The sequence below is a fragment of the Oreochromis niloticus genome, linkage group LG13 (assembly GCF_001858045.2).
Source record: "Oreochromis niloticus isolate F11D_XX linkage group LG13, O_niloticus_UMD_NMBU, whole genome shotgun sequence".
NCBI classification, from domain to species: Eukaryota; Metazoa; Chordata; class Actinopteri; order Cichliformes; family Cichlidae; genus Oreochromis; species Oreochromis niloticus.
Genome location: NC_031978.2, coordinates 21,760,998 through 21,778,333, shown reverse-complemented (window position 1 = coordinate 21,778,333; position 17,336 = coordinate 21,760,998). Strand labels below are relative to the sequence as shown.

At 41.5% G+C, this 17,336-nt stretch overlaps 2 protein-coding genes across 6 annotated transcripts; one reads left to right on the top strand and one right to left on the bottom strand.

Moving 5' to 3' along the window:
• Positions 1-135: 135 nt before the first annotated feature.
• Positions 136-8,883, top strand: zc3h6 (zinc finger CCCH-type containing 6). 2 transcript variants are annotated; one of them, XM_005474012.4, is made up of 14 exons: positions 136-563; positions 2,699-2,924; positions 3,061-3,183; positions 3,275-3,503; positions 3,616-3,758; positions 3,845-3,973; positions 4,097-4,211; positions 4,307-4,416; positions 4,501-4,724; positions 4,814-5,229; positions 5,340-5,525; positions 5,709-7,202; positions 7,943-8,008; positions 8,747-8,883. In XM_005474012.4, the coding sequence occupies exons 1-13, from the start codon at positions 478-480 to the stop codon at positions 7,969-7,971; spliced, it is 3,510 nt and encodes a 1,169-aa protein (XP_005474069.1). In that variant the 5' UTR covers positions 136-477; the 3' UTR covers positions 7,972-8,008; positions 8,747-8,883. The 2 variants fall into 2 exon arrangements, with proteins under 2 accessions (XP_005474069.1, XP_005474068.1); XM_005474011.4 differs by lacking the exon at positions 8,747-8,883 and having other exon boundaries at positions 7,943-8,580.
• On the bottom strand, positions 8,747-17,200 carry LOC102082890 (uncharacterized). 4 transcript variants are annotated; one of them, XM_019366280.2, is made up of 7 exons: positions 16,109-17,200; positions 13,856-14,039; positions 9,815-13,096; positions 9,551-9,730; positions 9,293-9,465; positions 9,073-9,190; positions 8,747-8,949 (listed from the first exon to the last, which is right to left on the bottom strand). In XM_019366280.2, the coding sequence occupies exons 1-7, from the start codon at positions 16,300-16,302 to the stop codon at positions 8,764-8,766; spliced, it is 4,317 nt and encodes a 1,438-aa protein (XP_019221825.1). In that variant the 5' UTR covers positions 16,303-17,200; the 3' UTR covers positions 8,747-8,763. The 4 variants fall into 4 exon arrangements, with proteins under 4 accessions (XP_019221825.1, XP_025753040.1, XP_025753041.1 ...); XM_025897255.1 differs by lacking the exon at positions 16,109-17,200 and adding an exon at positions 14,983-15,077; XM_025897256.1 differs by lacking the exon at positions 16,109-17,200 and adding an exon at positions 14,640-14,805.
• Between the last annotated feature and the right edge of the window lie 136 nt (positions 17,201-17,336).

Sequence of the window (17,336 nt, the reverse complement as noted above, 5' to 3'; positions counted from 1 at the left end):
AGCTCTGCTTACCCGTGCTGGTTTTGACCAATTGCCGGGCAGAGTTTGCTGTGTCCATGTTAGATAGATCCCGACAGAAGTATAAAAACACCGAGAATACATTATCGAGGAATGTGCTGCAGAACTCAGAAGCCATTTTGAGATGATGTCCCTGTTGAGAAAGCCTATGAAGATGCTGAAATCAACGAACATGGTTACATTTCTGTCTGTTTCTCCCTCCGTCTCCTCTATTTCACCATGGCAGCTGTCAACCGACGGGACATTAGCAAAGCGGGGTATCAAGCTGCGCTCACAGAGTTAAAACGTCATTGATATGAAAGAGGAGAGTGTCTGTTTACTGTCTCTGTCGAGACATGTAACACCGTGAGTCTTTTCCAGTCTGAAATCTTCCAGCATCTCTCACAAACCAACGTCTCCTTGAGTGACTGAATTAATTCACTCTTGTACCGGGGGAAAGGGAGGCAGATCCGTTCTCCAATGGCTTCTGTGAGCCTTGTTTCCAGTCCCCCAGCCCCTGTTCTTGACAAAAACATGAAAGACTCTGAGCTTGCAGGGGATGAAAGGTCGAGTAATATTCTTGTGCAATTATTAATACGCTCATCTGTGCGTTTCAGTTTCAGTGCTGTGGGTCTACATGCTTGTGTTACTGTTTTCTCTTTTAACCACGAATTGCGGGATATAGAGACATTTCACTTCTTTTTCCCCCCTCTCTTAACATTTTTTTGCATGCCTCTTTGGTGCAGTTGAATGGCGCTGTTCACACAGCCTCTATTACACATCACCGTGTCGATGAGACTCATTCATGATCATTTCCATGCAACATAGAGACCTCATCGTTCTGTTGTTGTAGCTCAGGGATTCATGGCTTCATTGTTGCCATCTGCAGGAGACTATGCAAATGACTATGATGTAAATGCCACGCCCATCCTCATACTGTACTCCCCCTACTGGGCACCTACCGGTATTGCTGAAGCAGGGTTCACGCAGAGTTGAGATGATGTGTTTCTGCAGGATGTAAGCCATACCTGTGTCCTTGTGATTTGCTTTGCATTATGTTAAAAAACAAGACAAACACGTTGGTTTTCTGTTAAAAAACTTTGAGCAAGTAATTTCACAGATTTTTTCACTGTAGAAAACCAAGTGAACCAGTTGCTCATGTGTTAGGTTGGAAAAAAACTTGATGGCTCAACTTCTAGCCTGGACTTTGAGCATCTGTTACCTCTTAGTTTTTAATTCTTAAAATGGGCAGAAACATAATTTCCAGTGTGGGCCTCGGGTATAATTGAAGCACCTAGTGTTGTTTATCACTGGAAAATGCACTTTAATGTAAATATTTAACATTTACATAGTTGTATTTGGTCCTTATAAACTGCCTTCTAACACTGATGCTACTATTTTTCATCATTTGCTTTTGGTCCTCAGTTGGATGTGCTGTACAGGCAGTTACAACAATAGAAAAAGGTGATTTGAAATAAAATATTTAACCTGGCAGATGTTTTTCATTGAGGATGACTGGTGACCTGTAAAGATTGTCCCCCACCTTTTGCCCTGCAACAGCTGAGACAGGATCCAACACCCCTGTGGCCCTAAGCTGGATAAACCGTTAAGAAAATGGGTGGTTAGATGGATGTTTCTTATTAAACCTGAGGCCTGTTCTGCTTCAATTAACTTAAAAGCCACATTTACATACACAATGTTAGCTTTGGATTAATTCAGACTGAGGAAGAGGTAGCTAGTATCTGTAAAAACTGACCTGGATTGCTGGATTGGATATGTTTCATCATGTTTTGTTCCACCCTCCCACCAGCACTGTATTTTTAAATCACCTGGAATTATTTGCAATGAAAAGAATGCCAACACTGAAACATTTGCCAGGATTTTGTTTCACATTAACAATTGATTAGAATGCTTAGTCTGTATTAGTATGTTTAATTTTACTTGTAAATATGTGAATTACAGCAGATAAACATTCAATTTTTAAATTTGGATGAGGTGGTATAAACTACTTTAGTGGTGCAACTAAATGTACCCTATTTACAAAAAGCCACATGTGTATGAAGTATAGCCTGGTCACGCTGAGTTATGAGTAACGCTCTGCAAACTAATAAGTGATCCTCTGATTGTAATGGTAATCATCTGTTCGAACATAACATTTAATGCATTCCTTTGCTGAGCACTGGATACTCACACAAGCTTTTCCCGGCTATTTTAATCAGTATGTCAGAGTAAATATTCTTTTGGAGAATTCTTGCAGGAGTGTTCGAGCGTTTCAGCCAGAACTCCAACAGTGTTCAGCATATTGCTTTTTACCTGCAGTTACTTTACTTGGACTTTGTAATAGTTATCCTTTGTCACAAAATTACAGGGGGACAAATGTGTGGCTTAAATCACTCCTCATTTATTGGGATAGAAAGCATTCACAAGGGGTTTTCTTGGCAGATATCTCCACATGTTTTGGTAGATTTTTACATCAGGTACCCTACATAACGAAACACGCAAGGGAGTTGTGGCTCCTCCTGGGATCAAACCTGAGATCTTTTGGAAATTTGTAACAGAAAAAACAGCTGATTATTCCAAATCATTATATATTTTTTGCTTTGATTAACTATAGCTACAATTAGTGTATTATTTGTAAACATTTAAAGTATGTCCAAAATAGTGTCAATAGTGAGTATTTATATTGCTTTTATCTTTCCAGAGAGGATGGCGAACTGGAAGATGGAGAAATAGATGATGAAGGGATTGGAATTGAAGAGGACAACAAGGAGGCTGTGGAGGTGAATGAAGAGAAGGAGAAGGAAAAGGAGAAGGAAAAAGAGAAGATTAGAGAGAAAGAGGAAAAGGCTCACAGACACTCCAGGAAAAGATACAGAAAGACCCGAGAGAAGAGGAGGTCTAAAAGAAGAAGACGTGACAGACCGAAAGTAAGATGCTACTGTACAGCTTGTTGTTGCATTAAAATATCTCCTGCGCTCTTGCAATTAGAGCATAAATGTGAACTAACATTTAAAATTAATGTTATGTTTCATTTTTCTTTAATTCTGTTTACCCTCACCTCAGCATCACTCGCCCTCAAGCAGCTCCAGCTCCGACAGCTACGACTCTGACTACGATCGACCGGAAAGGTCCAAAGGCAGAAAGGGCCTGGGATCTAATCGCGAGTCTGATGGCCAGTCCTCTCAGGTGAGTTCAGAACAGCTGGCATGGTGCAGTGTTTAAATTCATGCAAACATTATTGTCTGACATAATTCACTCCCTCTGGTTTGACCACTAGCATTCAAAGGGAGGCAACTCACACAGGTCCCCACCGTACAAGAGCAGCGATTTCGACAAATACAGCGACTACAGCGACGACAAGTACGACTACGATGACGAGGAGGATGATTATGAAGACGACATGTCCGAGTATCAGCAGTCAAAAGATTCGTCGAGTCAGGGAAGGGGGCGGCACGCTAAAGACCAGATGAACAGAGGAAACATGAGGGGGATGAAGCAACAACAGTGTACGTATGCTTTTTAAATTATAAACACAACAATGTGATAGGGAGAGATGTATCGCACACATCTGTAAGGGTGAAGAGAGTTGGCTCATTTCTGTTAAAATGTAATTTCCAGACGGGCAGAGGGGAAGAGGCAGAGGGAGTGGACCGGGGAGAGGACGTGGGATGCTGAACAAGAACAAGAAGCTGAAGGGTAAACCCTGGGGAGGACGCGGACGAGGTCGAGGTGGAGAACAAGGGATGGAAGACATGGCACAGGTATGTGAGCTGAAAATTTCACTGCACTCTCCCACCGCTGGTTTAAATTGCACTGTGAATTAGCTGTTGCTAATTTTGTGTCACAGGAAGGAAAAAATTTGTCCGGTTTCCAGAAGAAGCGGCCAATAATGAGCAAGGAGTTTATCAATCAGCACACCGTTGAACATAACGGGAGGTACATCTGCAAGTATTTCCTGGAGGGTCGGTGCATCAAGGTACGGCAGCGTTGATGCCCTTAATTTGTTTTTATAACGTAAACCTGCTTTTAGTAAGGTAATAACTGTCCTAACTAACTTAAAAGATTAAAGAAAAAAACATTTTGTTATGTCTTCATACAGGGCGAGCAGTGCAAATTTGAACACGAGCTTGTTGTACCAGATAAGAAAAAGGAGCTTTGTAAGTTTTATCTTCAAGGATACTGCAGTAAAGGAGATAACTGCATTTACATGCACAATATCCTTCACTAATAGTTCTTAATTATATTTGTGTAATTGGATTGCATAAACTACACTCTTTAATTATTTCTGTTCCTTAACCTGTGATTGCACATGAATACCCGTGCAAGTTCTTTCATACCGGAGCCAAATGCTATCAAGGAGACAACTGCAAATTCTCCCATGAAGCTTTGACCGACGTGACCAAGGAGCTGCTCGATAAGGTAAAACGAAATATAGTTGAAGGTCATCCTTAGTTCTGTCAGCGGTTATCTTATTTCTTCTTTCTTTCTTTTGTCTTTATTCAGATAATTAATACTGAAGAGGAGAATGCCCGGGAGGATGAGTTGGAGCTGGAGGATCTGAGAAAACAGGGTATTTCCCCACTTCCAAAGCCTCCTCCTGGGGTTGGGCTGCTGCCCACTCCCGGTCAGAGCAGTCCTACAGATAGCCAAGCAGGGAAGAAGATCCCCTCTCTTTTTGAAATCAAGGTTCAACCAACTGTAGACTTGGCACAAAAAATCGCTCTGAGGTAACTGGAGTAATCTGTAATCAAAACCAGATCAGACTTTAAAAATAATTTGGATTTTCTCCTAAGCCTGAGTGCACTCTGTTTTTCAGCGGATCCAACTACCCTCAGAATCAAGGAGAATGCACAGGTGAGTTTACTGGAGGTTCAGAGGACACACAGAGCAGCAGCATGGTGGCTTCAGGCTCTTCTGCTCCTCCTGTTCCTCCACCCGGATCACCCGTTCCCGTGGGTCACACCGCTGCGCCACCGATGCCACAAAGCCCACCAGGGCAGCACCTGCCGCACGGATTTCCAATGCAGCCGCCGATCCCATCCAGCCAACCGCCACCCTTCCATGGAAACCGACCTAATATCAACCCGCAGATGAATATACAGAGGCCTCCATTCCCCCCTATACCAGATCTACAGATGGCGCAAAATCTCTTTCCCTTTCCATCTGCGGGTCAGAACCCACTAGACTTCCTTAGCAGCTTCCTCCGAAACCAGACCATTGGTCAACAAGGAGGTGAGTCATATAAGCATATAATTAATAAGCTGTTCTTATAGGTTAACTGCCTTTTACTTGTTACTGACTTTGCAAAACTTTGTGTCTTTTTGTTTTTTTCAATTTGGTAGACCCTGGTCTGGCTTTCATACAAAACCTCCAGCAACAGATTGGTGCAGAGTCACAGTTGCAGTCTTTACCACCAGCAGTACAGAAAGCCATCCTTTTACACCTGACACAGCAGCAGCAACAAGAGTCAAATCCACAAGGGAGTGAAGCACAGAGAGCAGATGGCCAGGATGAAAATGCAAGCAGAGGCAAGTGTCCAGGGACAGCTTTATTGAATTAATTAAGATTAAATGAAACCCAGGGAGCAAGAGTGGAACAAAGTGACCTATACAACTCAGAATTATCTAAATAAGTGCTTATACACAGATAACACCAAAAAGACTCTCCTTTAAATATGATTTATTTGTTTATTTATTAATGGTTTTTTGCAGATGAAACTACAAACTGGTACTCGAGCGATGATGAGGATGGGAGCTGTGTTTCCTCCATTCTTAAATCTCTGAAGAGACAGAATGAGATGCAGCAGTCTCAGCCCAAGACTGCCCCGGTGGCTCCAGCACTGGGTGACCCCCGCCTCATTAAGGAAAGGGCTCCACCCAGTGACCCACGTGTCAAGGCTGACCCTAGACAGCGACTCCCAGATATGAAAAAGGAGCCAGATGGCGCTTCGGATCCACGGCTTTCCAGAGACCCCAGGAAAATGAGACCAGTGGAACCGAGCTCATACCGGCAGCAGAGCCATCCTGTTCATCAAAAGCCTCTTACAGGAGAGGAGGATGACGAAGGAGAGAGGGAACTCAGGGACAGGGCTGTTCTCATTCCTTTAGATGCCAGCCCAGGTGTGGTCCTGAGAGACCCTCGATGCCAGTTAAAGCAGTTTAGTCATATTCGTGTTGACATTCTGCTCCAGCGGCCTGCCTTTGCTCAGACAGTTGTGTGGGCCCCTGAGGATCTCATCCCCTCTTTAGTGCCCAAACAGGAACACTCCATCAACCTGCCTCTTCCACCTCTAATTGCTGATGCTCAGATGAACCGAACAAGCCTGCCCGACCACCCCCCAGTCTCCAGCCCCCCGCTATCGGATCCCAGACTTGCAGCTGCACGTTTGAAGGAACGTATGAGCCGACTGCCCACCGGTTCTCTAGAGTCGCGATCTTCTACAGAGAGACCTGTAGACCCACGCCAGCAAAAGTCTTTGGACCCCAGACTCAAACGTACAGGCAGTCTGGACTCCAAGCTGCTGGGTCCGAAAGAGCAGTCTTCTGGGGCAGGACTTGTGGACCCCAGGTTACAAAAGGTCAGTGCTAGTCCCTCTCCTCATGCTGCCCGAGCCAAGCCAGAGCCAGAGAAACTTCCACCTTATGCTCCTCGACTGGCGTCCTCTGGTGGAGGGTTGGAGAGTCCCACTACAATCCTGGGAGGCATCAGCCTGTATGATCCTCGTTCCCAAACCGAGCAAGTTCAGAAGGAGCAGTTTGAGCCTCCTAAAAAGGCGGGGATTCTTAAACAGGCGGCTAAGAAAGACAGCACTCCAGCACCGTCACTCTCACCCATCCAACGAAGCGGCTCGTTCGAAGAGGCTAAAAGCACAGATGCTGCAGATCACACTCCAGCTTCCACTTCTCCCACTGTAACTCCTGCCTCACCTCTCAAACCACCCGCTGTACATAATCTCCCCATCCAGGCTCTGGCTGGGCTAATCCGACCCCAGTACACTGACCCGAGGCAAGCTAAACAGGCAGGACAGGGCTCTACAGGAGCACAGGAAGAGGCAGAGGACAAGAAGGAGCAGGAAGGGGAGGCTGCTCCAGAGAAAGAACCGAAACAAGAAGATCCAGAGGAGGAGGAAGAGGAGGAAGAGGAGGCAGATGACAGGACACTTAAAGATGTGTTCAAGACTTTTGACCCCACTGCTTCCCCTTTCTGTCAGTAAACACCCAACTGTTGATTGCAACAGATATGTTTATTGATGATACATTAATCTTTATTTAGCTTTACATAAATCTATTTATTTCTTTATATGATGCTGTAGAAAACCAAACACTATGCCACACATTTATCAGTAAGGAGATGATGCTGGATACAGACACAGAGTATAGTTCCCTGTAACTATGTCATATTAAAGCTCAGAGGCGTGTTTTGAATGTGTGTACGGTAAGGTTTCAATTGTGTAATTTTTACACACGTTCTAAACAATCAGAGGAAATAAAAAGATGTGAAAGTTTTACTAAAGCCTGACCCAGGTGTTGTTAAGTCAACTCGGGGCTCGTTCCACTGAACGACCTGATAGTTTATTTCACTTTCCACGCAGAGAGATTATACTAAGTAATCAAAAACACATTTCCCAGGGGGGAAATTTTTGTATTTACATATTTATTCACGGACACTTTCATATAATGAGATCTACTGTATATGTTGATGCCTGTCTTTATGATAAGGGATTTCTTTAAAAAACCATTTACATTTGTCATTTTTCAGTTGCTGATGCGCTCGGGTCAGATAATCAAAATTGAATATTTTCAATGTGAGACTGAGTTTTCAATTAGATTAGTCTAATGTTCCCTTTTCACACTTTTAAAACTCTACACCTAAGCTAGCTTGCAGAAGTCTTTGCACTAAAATAGACAACTTCCGTCTTTAGTGACTACATTGTTTTTTGTTTCAGGCGGTCTGAATCTTTTGAGGATGTTCTAACAAACATCGCTGCTCCTCGTATCTCTCGAAGAAGCTTGTAAGTAGCAGGAAAAATGTTACGTGTTTTCCAACACGCTGTCAATCAGTATAAGAAATCGCTAAAGTTTTCCAGTGTATTATACGGAGAAGTAGTACTATCTTGATAACACTGCAGTTGTATGTATATATGTTACAAATGTGACCTTGATGACTATTTTTACTGTTGAATTTTGTCGAATATGAACCGAAAAGAGGCTATAAGTGTACATGTGCTACAAAGAGTGAAAGTTGTAGACGTAAGATGGAATATTGTTTGGTAATATTGGTTTGTTTAGGTCATAGTTCTCCGCCGTCTGTAATTTGAGGTATTCCTGTTTGACCGAAACTAAGCTATTTCCTTTTTTTTTAAAAAAGTTCTTTTCATGATTCACATTGTACATGCTTATTTTGTATCATGTGTACAGTGTGTTTTGGGGTGGTTTTTTTATGTCAGCGTGGGTCGGTATGGTGGTTATGGTTGTCATAATATTGTCTGATATTTTTACAACACATGCCAGTCGTTTCAGTGAGTTTGTTACAAATATCTGGAATAAAGACAGGAAACAGCACCAGTTTTATTTCAGAACCACACACCAGTGTTGCAGTGTGTCATTTTAGTATGCGTGCTGTGTATTGTTTTTTTAACCGCCAGCTTTGATACAATTCATGCTGCTGAATTCTCGGAGCAGTACACAGCAGGACACACAGCTTATGCATGAAACATTATTTTTATGCATTATTTTCTTCCTTTTTCAAGATACACTTGTAGCTGTGTTATACATTAACCTGTGGGGCAAGACTTGGGGCTAATTGGTGCGCTGACGTCTTCCTCAGTCCCAGCTCATCTGTATCTGGATTAGAGGTCTGCTGGGCTCGATGGATCTCCAGGTTTCTCTTCCACTGGAAACACAAAGCTGTAGCCTCTGCACCATCCGAATTTGGCTCAGGCTGCTTCAGACCCTGAAATCAGAGTGCAAGCGTTCAGTTTTAAGGAGGCAATTCATAGGACATAATAAAAAGATGCCACTGAATCATATATTTGTAGTCCAGAGTTGCTGCTTGTGCTTGTGGTGTTGGATTTACTTTAATGCACGCTGTTTCTGCAGCTCGAACCCCACGTAAGACCGTCTGGAGCAGATTTTGTGCATTCTTTACCAGGATCTCATCAGAAGATTTGCACCCAGGAGTCACAGCATTGACACTTTGCAGGCAGAAGAAAATACTCATATTACATTTCTTTTTTCCCCCTTTTAACAGTTTTTATTAGCTTTCAGTGTGTGATTTCTGCTTGAAATTTCCAGACCTGGAAATGATGCTGAGCTGATTTGTGATGGTGAGAATCTGCTCAACAATTAGCGAGAGTTCAACTGTACACTGCTTGTCGAGGCTGTGGTTGGCAATAACTCTGATAAACTGGGTAACTGACTGGCAGTTTGAGATCACATCTTTGGCTGCAGAGACAAAAGCCTCTTTATTCTAAAGAAAAAAGAAACAAAGATTGTAGATTAGTGTGCCTGCAAATCTAGTTGACGGTTGTGAAGTGACCTTTAGTGGGCATTACCGCTATTGGGCCTTTCTTCTTCAGATACTGAGTCATGTAACATACTGTGTCGGCCATCTTCCTGGTCACCTGGACTATTCTGTTGTCCTTGGGATCCCAGCTGTTGCTTTCTTGCTTTAGAAAAAGGGAGGTGTAGGTCAGGGAAGAGACTTCTTTGCACAAGCCAGATGCAGCACTATCCTGCAGAGAAGAATCACGACATGGTTTATTGCGACATGATGGAGTTATTACACAATAAAATCTTATCAATTATGAGATACTTACATCTTTTTTAGTATTTCCAAGTCCACATTTGGCCACAGATGCCATATTTATGTTACTTTTTGCAGCATCTACATTTTCTTTAATGCCTTTCCGGCTTGAATTTATTGTTGTGTCAGAGGTAAATTCCACTTCTTTGACTTTAGTTGGGATTTTAGCCAAAACTTTGCTAATATTCTCAGGTGCTCTCCCCTGTAGTCCAGCCTTTATGTACTCTTTAACCTCTTGGTGAATCCCTTCTTGCTTCCTGATCTCTTCCACCACGTAATGAGCTTTTGCTGACCAACAGCGTATCTGCACATCCAGACTGAGTGTGTCACAAATGTAGTGAGTCTCTAGCATGAGCCTCACCCTGCAGATTATATCTGAGATCTGAAAAGACAGGTGGTCGTTAATGGACCTCAGATTGGAGCGAGCGCGTGGGTCATGGATGTAATTTAAGCTGTCCTCCACTCTTCTGGTTGCAGATTTTACATTTTCAACAAGCGTTTGTGCCGCATGTTCAAACTTTTGCTCCACATCTTCTGTGTTGTTCTCTCTGAAGTGTTCAGCAGCGAAATGAGCAATGGTGAGAAGATTTTGAAATGTAGTATCGTAGTCCTTATTCACTTTGCTTAAATGACCAAAAAGGACTCTAATTTTAATCAAAAGTTTTCTCTGAAAGAATTCCGATTTTGCAAGGTGCATCACGCCTTGCATTAAATCAAATTCTTCTGCAGCTTTAAGGTAGTCCTCAGTCAGATTTTTCAGTTCATCCTGGTATCCGGTTAACTCCTTTGATTTATAAGCACTTCTGCAGTTTATGCTGGTGAGCCTGGTTGCCTCTTGGATTCGGAGCGAGTTCTCAGACAACACTGAGAGCTGTTTCTGAGGGTTCAAATGGTTCAGTGCAGTTGATGTTCCCAAAATCTTATCCAGAGAATTAAGCAAAATCTGAATGGAGAGACCCCAGAGGATACAAAGTGCCTCAAGCTGATCTAACTGTCCTTCACATGAAGTGGAAAACTCTATCAGTTGCCTTGTGTTGTTCTGTGCTTTGGTCAGCTTGCTGTGTAAAACGCTCAATGTTTCTTGACCATCACTTTGTGTGGTTAAATCTGACGATGTCAAGAGTTGGACCACGTCAGCACATAAAGTCATTGCTTCATTAAGTTGCTGTGCAGAACTGGCTGGCATATTTGGTAGATTCCCTTGCAGCTCATTATAAGCAGTGTGATACCAAGTCCCAGCTGCTGGCAGCAAAACCTTTCGAATGTTATTAATAAGGTCAGAAAACTGTGTGCTGTGCTTAAAGATGATCTCTGTGCTCATCGCTGAGCTCATCGCCGTCTCTTGAGCTGTCTGGACGAGCAGCGGCGTCAGGGACACCAGCTCGGCCCTAAAGATTTCCAAAGTCTGACAGTCAACTGCATCGACAATGACCAAGGCTTCCTTTGTAGCTTGGGCATAACAGTTTGACAGCTCAAGAACACTGGTGCAGGCCTGGTTGAGCATTGTCACGTTTTTCCCTTTAGTCACAGTTACAACTTCATACAAAAGGGGTAAAAGGTCAAATTCGAGAGGCTTGAGAATCAGTTTAGGCTCATCTGAGACAGCTGGGAACATTAAATCATCGCTGTCATCTTTATGATCTGGTTCTGCTTTTATGGGTCCCTGATCTGTGTGCTTCTCCTCATGTTTGGTTTCTCTTTCCAAAACTTCAAAAAAAGGAATATCCGAGCCTCTTAACATATCATCCACATTCAGTTCACAGGTGTCTTTGACTGGCAGACATGGCTGTGTGATTTCGAGCTGACGAGCCCCCTCTCGCAGCGGGCTCAGGAGATGCGGATGCTGTTGGCCGTCCAATCCTGATCTAAGCACCTTAAAATGCTGAATGACAGTGGAAACGCTGTCACTAAATGTAGAATATGGCTCCACGTTCAGCGTGGATCCATTAAGCATGCTTCTGACTGACTCAGCTACTTTGGCTTGAGATGACTGAACCTGCTTCAGGAGGACCAAAAGGCCGTTCCTGTAGATGGGTTCGTCACTTCTATCCAAGTGCCTCCTCACTGAGTGAATCGCCAGCTTCATGTGACCAATCAGGTTTGCTGCATGTTTATTAAACTGTTCATAGCTTTGTTCTCTGTATGCTGTGTCACACCCATGGCGATCACTCACCATCTCATTAACAGCTATACTGGTGAACTCCCTAATGTCCATGACATCACTGAAAGCATCCTGAAGCTGCTCAGTCTCTTCTTCCCATTTCTGACATACTTCATGAAGCTTCTGAGCAGTTTGCATTGAATTATCTGCCAGTTCTAGCGAAAGGGGAGCGATTCGAGCCCTGAGTCTCGAAAGGTATGCTCGGGAATTTTCCACATTCTCTAAACTCTTAGCATCGAGAGCCATAGCTGAGGTAAAATTGGCGACCTGGATTAGTCTGTCAGTACAGGAAATTAAATCCTCAACTTCCGACTGAATATAGTTCAGATCCGACTTTGTAGAGGAATCTAAAACCAAGATGTGTCCTAAAAGTTGGTCAGCTGTGGAGGAAGCTGCAAGAAGTGTGTCCATGATTTGAAACAGAACTGTAGTCATCAAAGTTTTGTCAAGCATTTGTATTTGCTGGAGCAGGAAAGTGCAGTTCTTCTCAAAGCTCTGCGCAGAATCCTCTGAAGACTTTAAAATCCTTTTTATGTCAGACCAGAACTGCAGGATGTGACGACAGTGGAAAACCACTCTTTGCTGAAAGTCTCTGCGAGACATGTTTGCCACGACTATGCAATGAAAGACAAGATCTCTGACCAAGCAGTCAAAGCTGCTGTCTCGGATTGAGGAGGTGGAGGGACTAGTAAGCAGTTGTAATAGACTGTTACTTTTCCAGGTATAATACCCACAAGGTCCCAGTGGTCCTCCGTGGCAGTCACTCTGGAGGGTTGCTGTAATGTCACCAACAGTATTCTGAACTTTGTCCAGAATGTACCTCTTGGCTTCTTGGGCTTGCTCATTGGTAGGGTGTTTGATGGTTGTACACATGGCTGTGTGCAGCATGGAGATGCACCTCCTAAGGGTGTCCAAGGAATCGAGGAGTTGTTTAGTTTGTCTGGGATCCCGTAAGGAATTTGCTCTCTCCATTGTCAGTCTGTTAAAGAGGAGAAGAGCCTCAGAAAACATTTGGAAAGATTTAAGAAGAGACTTGATATCTGAGGAGGAGCCAACTTCAGAGAGGCACTCCAAAACCTGATCAGCAGCAGCTATTACTTTCCTTACAGCAGCATCATCATCCACCAACAGAACCTGGGAGCAGAAGGCAAAAGTCACTGTGTTACTGCTGCTCTACAGCTTACTGTACCTGTTTAAGAAGTATGAAAATGTTAGTAAATCAATCAGTTAAAATTTTTTGGCCATGATTGAAATATTTCAACAGCTTTGACAGACTACCACAAAATGTAAACACATTCATAGTAACCAAATCTATAGGCTTTAGTGAGCCTCTTTGGTTTTAGTGCTGCATTTGGCTGAAAACCTTCAGTGAACTGTATGAATAGCTGCCCTTTGGATCGCCATGAAATTTGGTTTCTGAGCTTCCAAACTGTGATTCAGATTCAATGCTAAAATCGTTATAATGCTCGGAATTATATGTTGCTATGCCAGCTCAGACTTTGAAAGTGAAACAGAGGAGAAAGTTTCTACATTGTCATGAAATTACAGATAAAGTCAGTGAGTAGCTAACAGGAAAGAATTACTGTTCTTAAAAATTAACGATGGAAAAAAAATGTTCTTTACACAACAGCACCAGAAGGCTAAAGATGATGGCTGAGTTGCTGAGACTCTCCACATGTGAATTAAAAACAGACAGTGTGGGAGACTTCTGTTGTTTTTAAATAATGTCAACATTTAAGAAACCTCTGAGAAAGTAAAAGCAGATGTAGCCCCCTAAGAGGAATCTAATGAAACCTTTAAGTGCTTTAACCTTATTTCTTTTCTCTCTGCTTTAATTTGGGTATAATTTTTAGTACAGTTGCAGACAGCTTTTTTTTTCTTTGTCTACTTTACCTTAACTACTCCAAGGAAAACGTTTTGTGTAGCAGTGATGAGCTCCTCTCTGTGCTCAGTTAAACTTGGCTGGATACTCAGTTTCTGAGCTGCCAGCAGGACATGCTGCCCACACACAGCGAATGACTCTAGCAGGGAGGACATCTCCATGTGAAAAACTTCATCCTCCGTCTCACGTATTTGCCTAGAAGTAAAAACTCTGCTGTTCATCAGAAAATATATACAAACACAATTCCAACCAAGCTGGGATGCTGTATAAACAGTAAATAAAAACAAAAGGCAATTATTTACACAGCTCACAAACCCACATATATTCATAATAGAAGAAAGACAAAATAAAATGTTTAAGCTGAGACATTTTATGAAGTAATATGAGCTCATTTTGAATTTCATGGCAATAACAGGTTTCAAGAAGTTGGGACAGGGCTGTTTACCACTGTTTGCCCATCATTGTTTGATCCAAGTTTCTCTTTATTTTGGGAGAAAAATGATGGAGGATCATAAAGGAGAGTGATGCACATCAAAATAGAGATTTTCATGAATTATTAATAAATAATGAAATAAAATATTCATGTATCAAAGTATTTATGAAATAATTGTTAAGTCTTAACTAATAATTACACCTTACTAAATTATTTAATAGACAACAAAAAGAGCAAAAGTAAGTGAATATTTCTAAAGGAATTATTAATCCATCAATAAATACTTGAAATGGAAAAAGAAATTACTTAAAAGGAACAGTGGAAATGAGCCATCTGATTGATTAGAGAGAAGGGCTAGCCACCTGGATTTCTCTGTGTTTGGCCCAGTAGTACTGCTACTGCTAAGGAGAGCTTTAAAGGAAATGCTGGTGGTACACAAGGATATTTTAACTTGATCTTCACTTCCTTAAAATGTCTTAGATGATTATATCAGGTATAAGAAGAATATGACGGGACCTTGCAGTAAAATGAAGCCCTGATCCTTCGCTAGCCTCTTGAAGGTAATATGCTAACAACGCTAACACTAACATCACTGCCCCACACTTTAAGGCTAAAGAAAATCTGCTGCCTTCATTAAAAAAACATAACAAAATAAAACAAATAAATAAAACAAAAGCAAAACAAAAATGACTCAAGTTGTCCAACCTTGTGTCTAAAGTCTAAAGTTGCAGTGCTGTGCTTGTAGGATACCCAGTATGAAGATTAGACTGGCTTCTATGGAGCAGATCTTTGAAGTCCTCATGTGGATTGTTAACACCTCCACCCAGTTCAAAAAGCCATTAACAGCTGCTATTTTCTGTGGTCCCCTCCACCCCTAAGAGTCACCAAAGGAGCCTGTGTTTCACTACCAGCAGACCAACATATTTATTTTCATTTTAATTGTTTTTAATCACGTTTTTTAAAAAAATTTGTTAACACAAAAGACATTACTTTGTTATTGAATGGTTTCTTCTTTAATTATGAAAGTGTTCAAATCACATATATGCATGGTGTTTGTTGGGGTTGATTTGTCCACATGATTAGTTACATGTTCCTGCCCCTGCTATATTTTTTTTACCCAAAGTCGGGAAACCCAGCCACTCTAAATCTGGCATTTTTACAAGATGAATTTAAGTGCTCATATTAATTAAAATGCTTTTCCCCTTTTAAATGAACAGAAACATATGCCGATTCATGTTACTGGCCTGTTGCCAGTTTATCTACTGTAAAATGTCCCTTGAGTACCACTTATTTTTCCACTGTTTTGCTGCCTTCATCCCAGTTTTTTGAGACATGTTGCATCCATAAAATTCAAAATGAGCTAATTTTTTTCCTAAAATCGTACATTTTCTCAGTTCAAACATTTAATTTGTGTTCTATGTTCTATTGTGAATAGATTTGCAAATCTCTGCATTCTCTTACATAAGTGTCCTAACTTTTCCAGAATTTGGGTTGTATTACACTTTTCAGTTACATACAGATTAAATAATTAAATGTGACTTTCTTATATCCTCCTGAGAGCCAGCTTATTCATTTAGATCCTGTGTAATGGACATTTGTTTTTGGTCTATATCTTGTGACTTATTTGAGCTACCCTTCTAAGTCCTGATTTCCCCAATAGAGGACATCCTGGCCTTTCCATTGATATCTCATGTGTTTGGGTGGCCTCTTTAGCTCCAAAGAGGCAGGAAATTACTAGAAAAAGCTAAACTGAAAGATACTTTTTTTCCTCTTTGGAGGATATTGCTGCATTTTAAGTATTATATATTATGATTTTTATAACAGTACATACCTGGAAGCCACTGCTGCCATGTTCTCAGTAGCTTTAGCCACAGTCTGAGCTGCCTCCTCCAGCTGGCTGAATTGTTCAGGCTCCTCTGCGCTGTCACACAGCAACACCAGGCGGCATATATGAATTGCAATTGGTGCAACCACCTGCTCAACTGCTACAGTCCTGATCAACCCACGATCTAACAATGAGGACATAGTTAAGAGACTGATTCTCTCTGGTCAAAAGAAAGCGAGTACCATAAATGTTGTTGTATTCCTGCTGTATTTAGCGTGGTAGCTTTTTTAATAATTGATTTGCTCAACACAGCAGCTTGTGCTTGACTTCAGTGTTTCATAGCAACTGGTGTCACCTGATCAACAGCACACAGCGTCATCAAGCTTTAATGTATTGACTGATTAGTTGCCATATTCTTTGAGATAATGCTTTGTTTGCAAACCTACAGTGTCTGAAAAATACTATATGGTATTGAAGAGCCAGTATTGTTTATGTGACACTTCATCACAGGTATGGTTGAACTTTTAAAGAGAGTTTTACAGTTTCCTGGCACATGGTCAGTGCAATAGCAAATTATTAGGATCTTCAAGAAGATATGGGAAAACTCTTAGCAAACTAGAAAGAGGACATTAAAACATTGAATATTGTACATAACATGTTGTTTCTGACCAGGGTTCCTTTAAATGCACTCACGTTATTTTCAGTGCTTCAATTTGAATTTTTTATACTTTCAGGTTAAATGGTAGTCTTTTCTAAATCTCATGATATTACACCATCATACTGTATCAATACATTTGTATAAAAAGCCATCAGCACCCAATGAATCCACCCTAGCCCTTTAAAATAAAGTTTTCTAGCCCAAAAGAAAAAAATTCAATGATATTTAATTCACAATGACACAAGATTAAAATATAAATATATATTTGCCATTTGGGGGATTTTTAGCTGATCAGAATGGTCATTTTCTGTGGCCTGGTTGTTATTTCAGCTGTAATGTATCTAAGAACATGTAGTTATACATGTACTTAGTGTAAATGATCAGTGAAAAGTTTATTAAAATATTTTTTTTAACAGTATTTCCCCCCAAATAGCATTTTCTAAAAACCTGAACAAGCGGTTTTGTGTTTTTCCCCATTGCTGAATTTTGTTTGGTGCGATTGAAGAAAAGCTGCCAGCAGAGAGCACCATACACCACAAATAAGCAGCAAACCAGCCAAACACCAACACTGGAGCC

Bases quoted from the DNA above. Each gene is read 5' to 3' on its own strand.
- zc3h6 (XM_005474012.4), top strand. From the start codon at position 478: ATGGCTTCTGTGAGCCTTGTTTCCAGTCCCCCAGCCCCTGTTCTTGAC. The intron at 3,974-4,096 runs GTACGGCAGCGT...GTCTTCATACAG, and splicing joins TGGAGGGTCGGTGCATCAAG to GGCGAGCAGTGCAAATTTGA. The intron at 4,417-4,500 runs GTAAAACGAAAT...GTCTTTATTCAG, and splicing joins CCAAGGAGCTGCTCGATAAG to ATAATTAATACTGAAGAGGA.
- LOC102082890 (XM_019366280.2), bottom strand. From the start codon at position 16,302: ATGTCCTCATTGTTAGATCGTGGGTTGATCAGGACTGTAGCAGTTGAG. The intron at 9,466-9,550 runs GTAATGCCCACT...TTTTTTCTTTAG, and splicing joins AGAAGAAAGGCCCAATAGCG to AATAAAGAGGCTTTTGTCTC. The intron at 9,191-9,292 runs GTCTGGAAATTT...CTGCCTGCAAAG, and splicing joins CAGCTCAGCATCATTTCCAG to TGTCAATGCTGTGACTCCTG.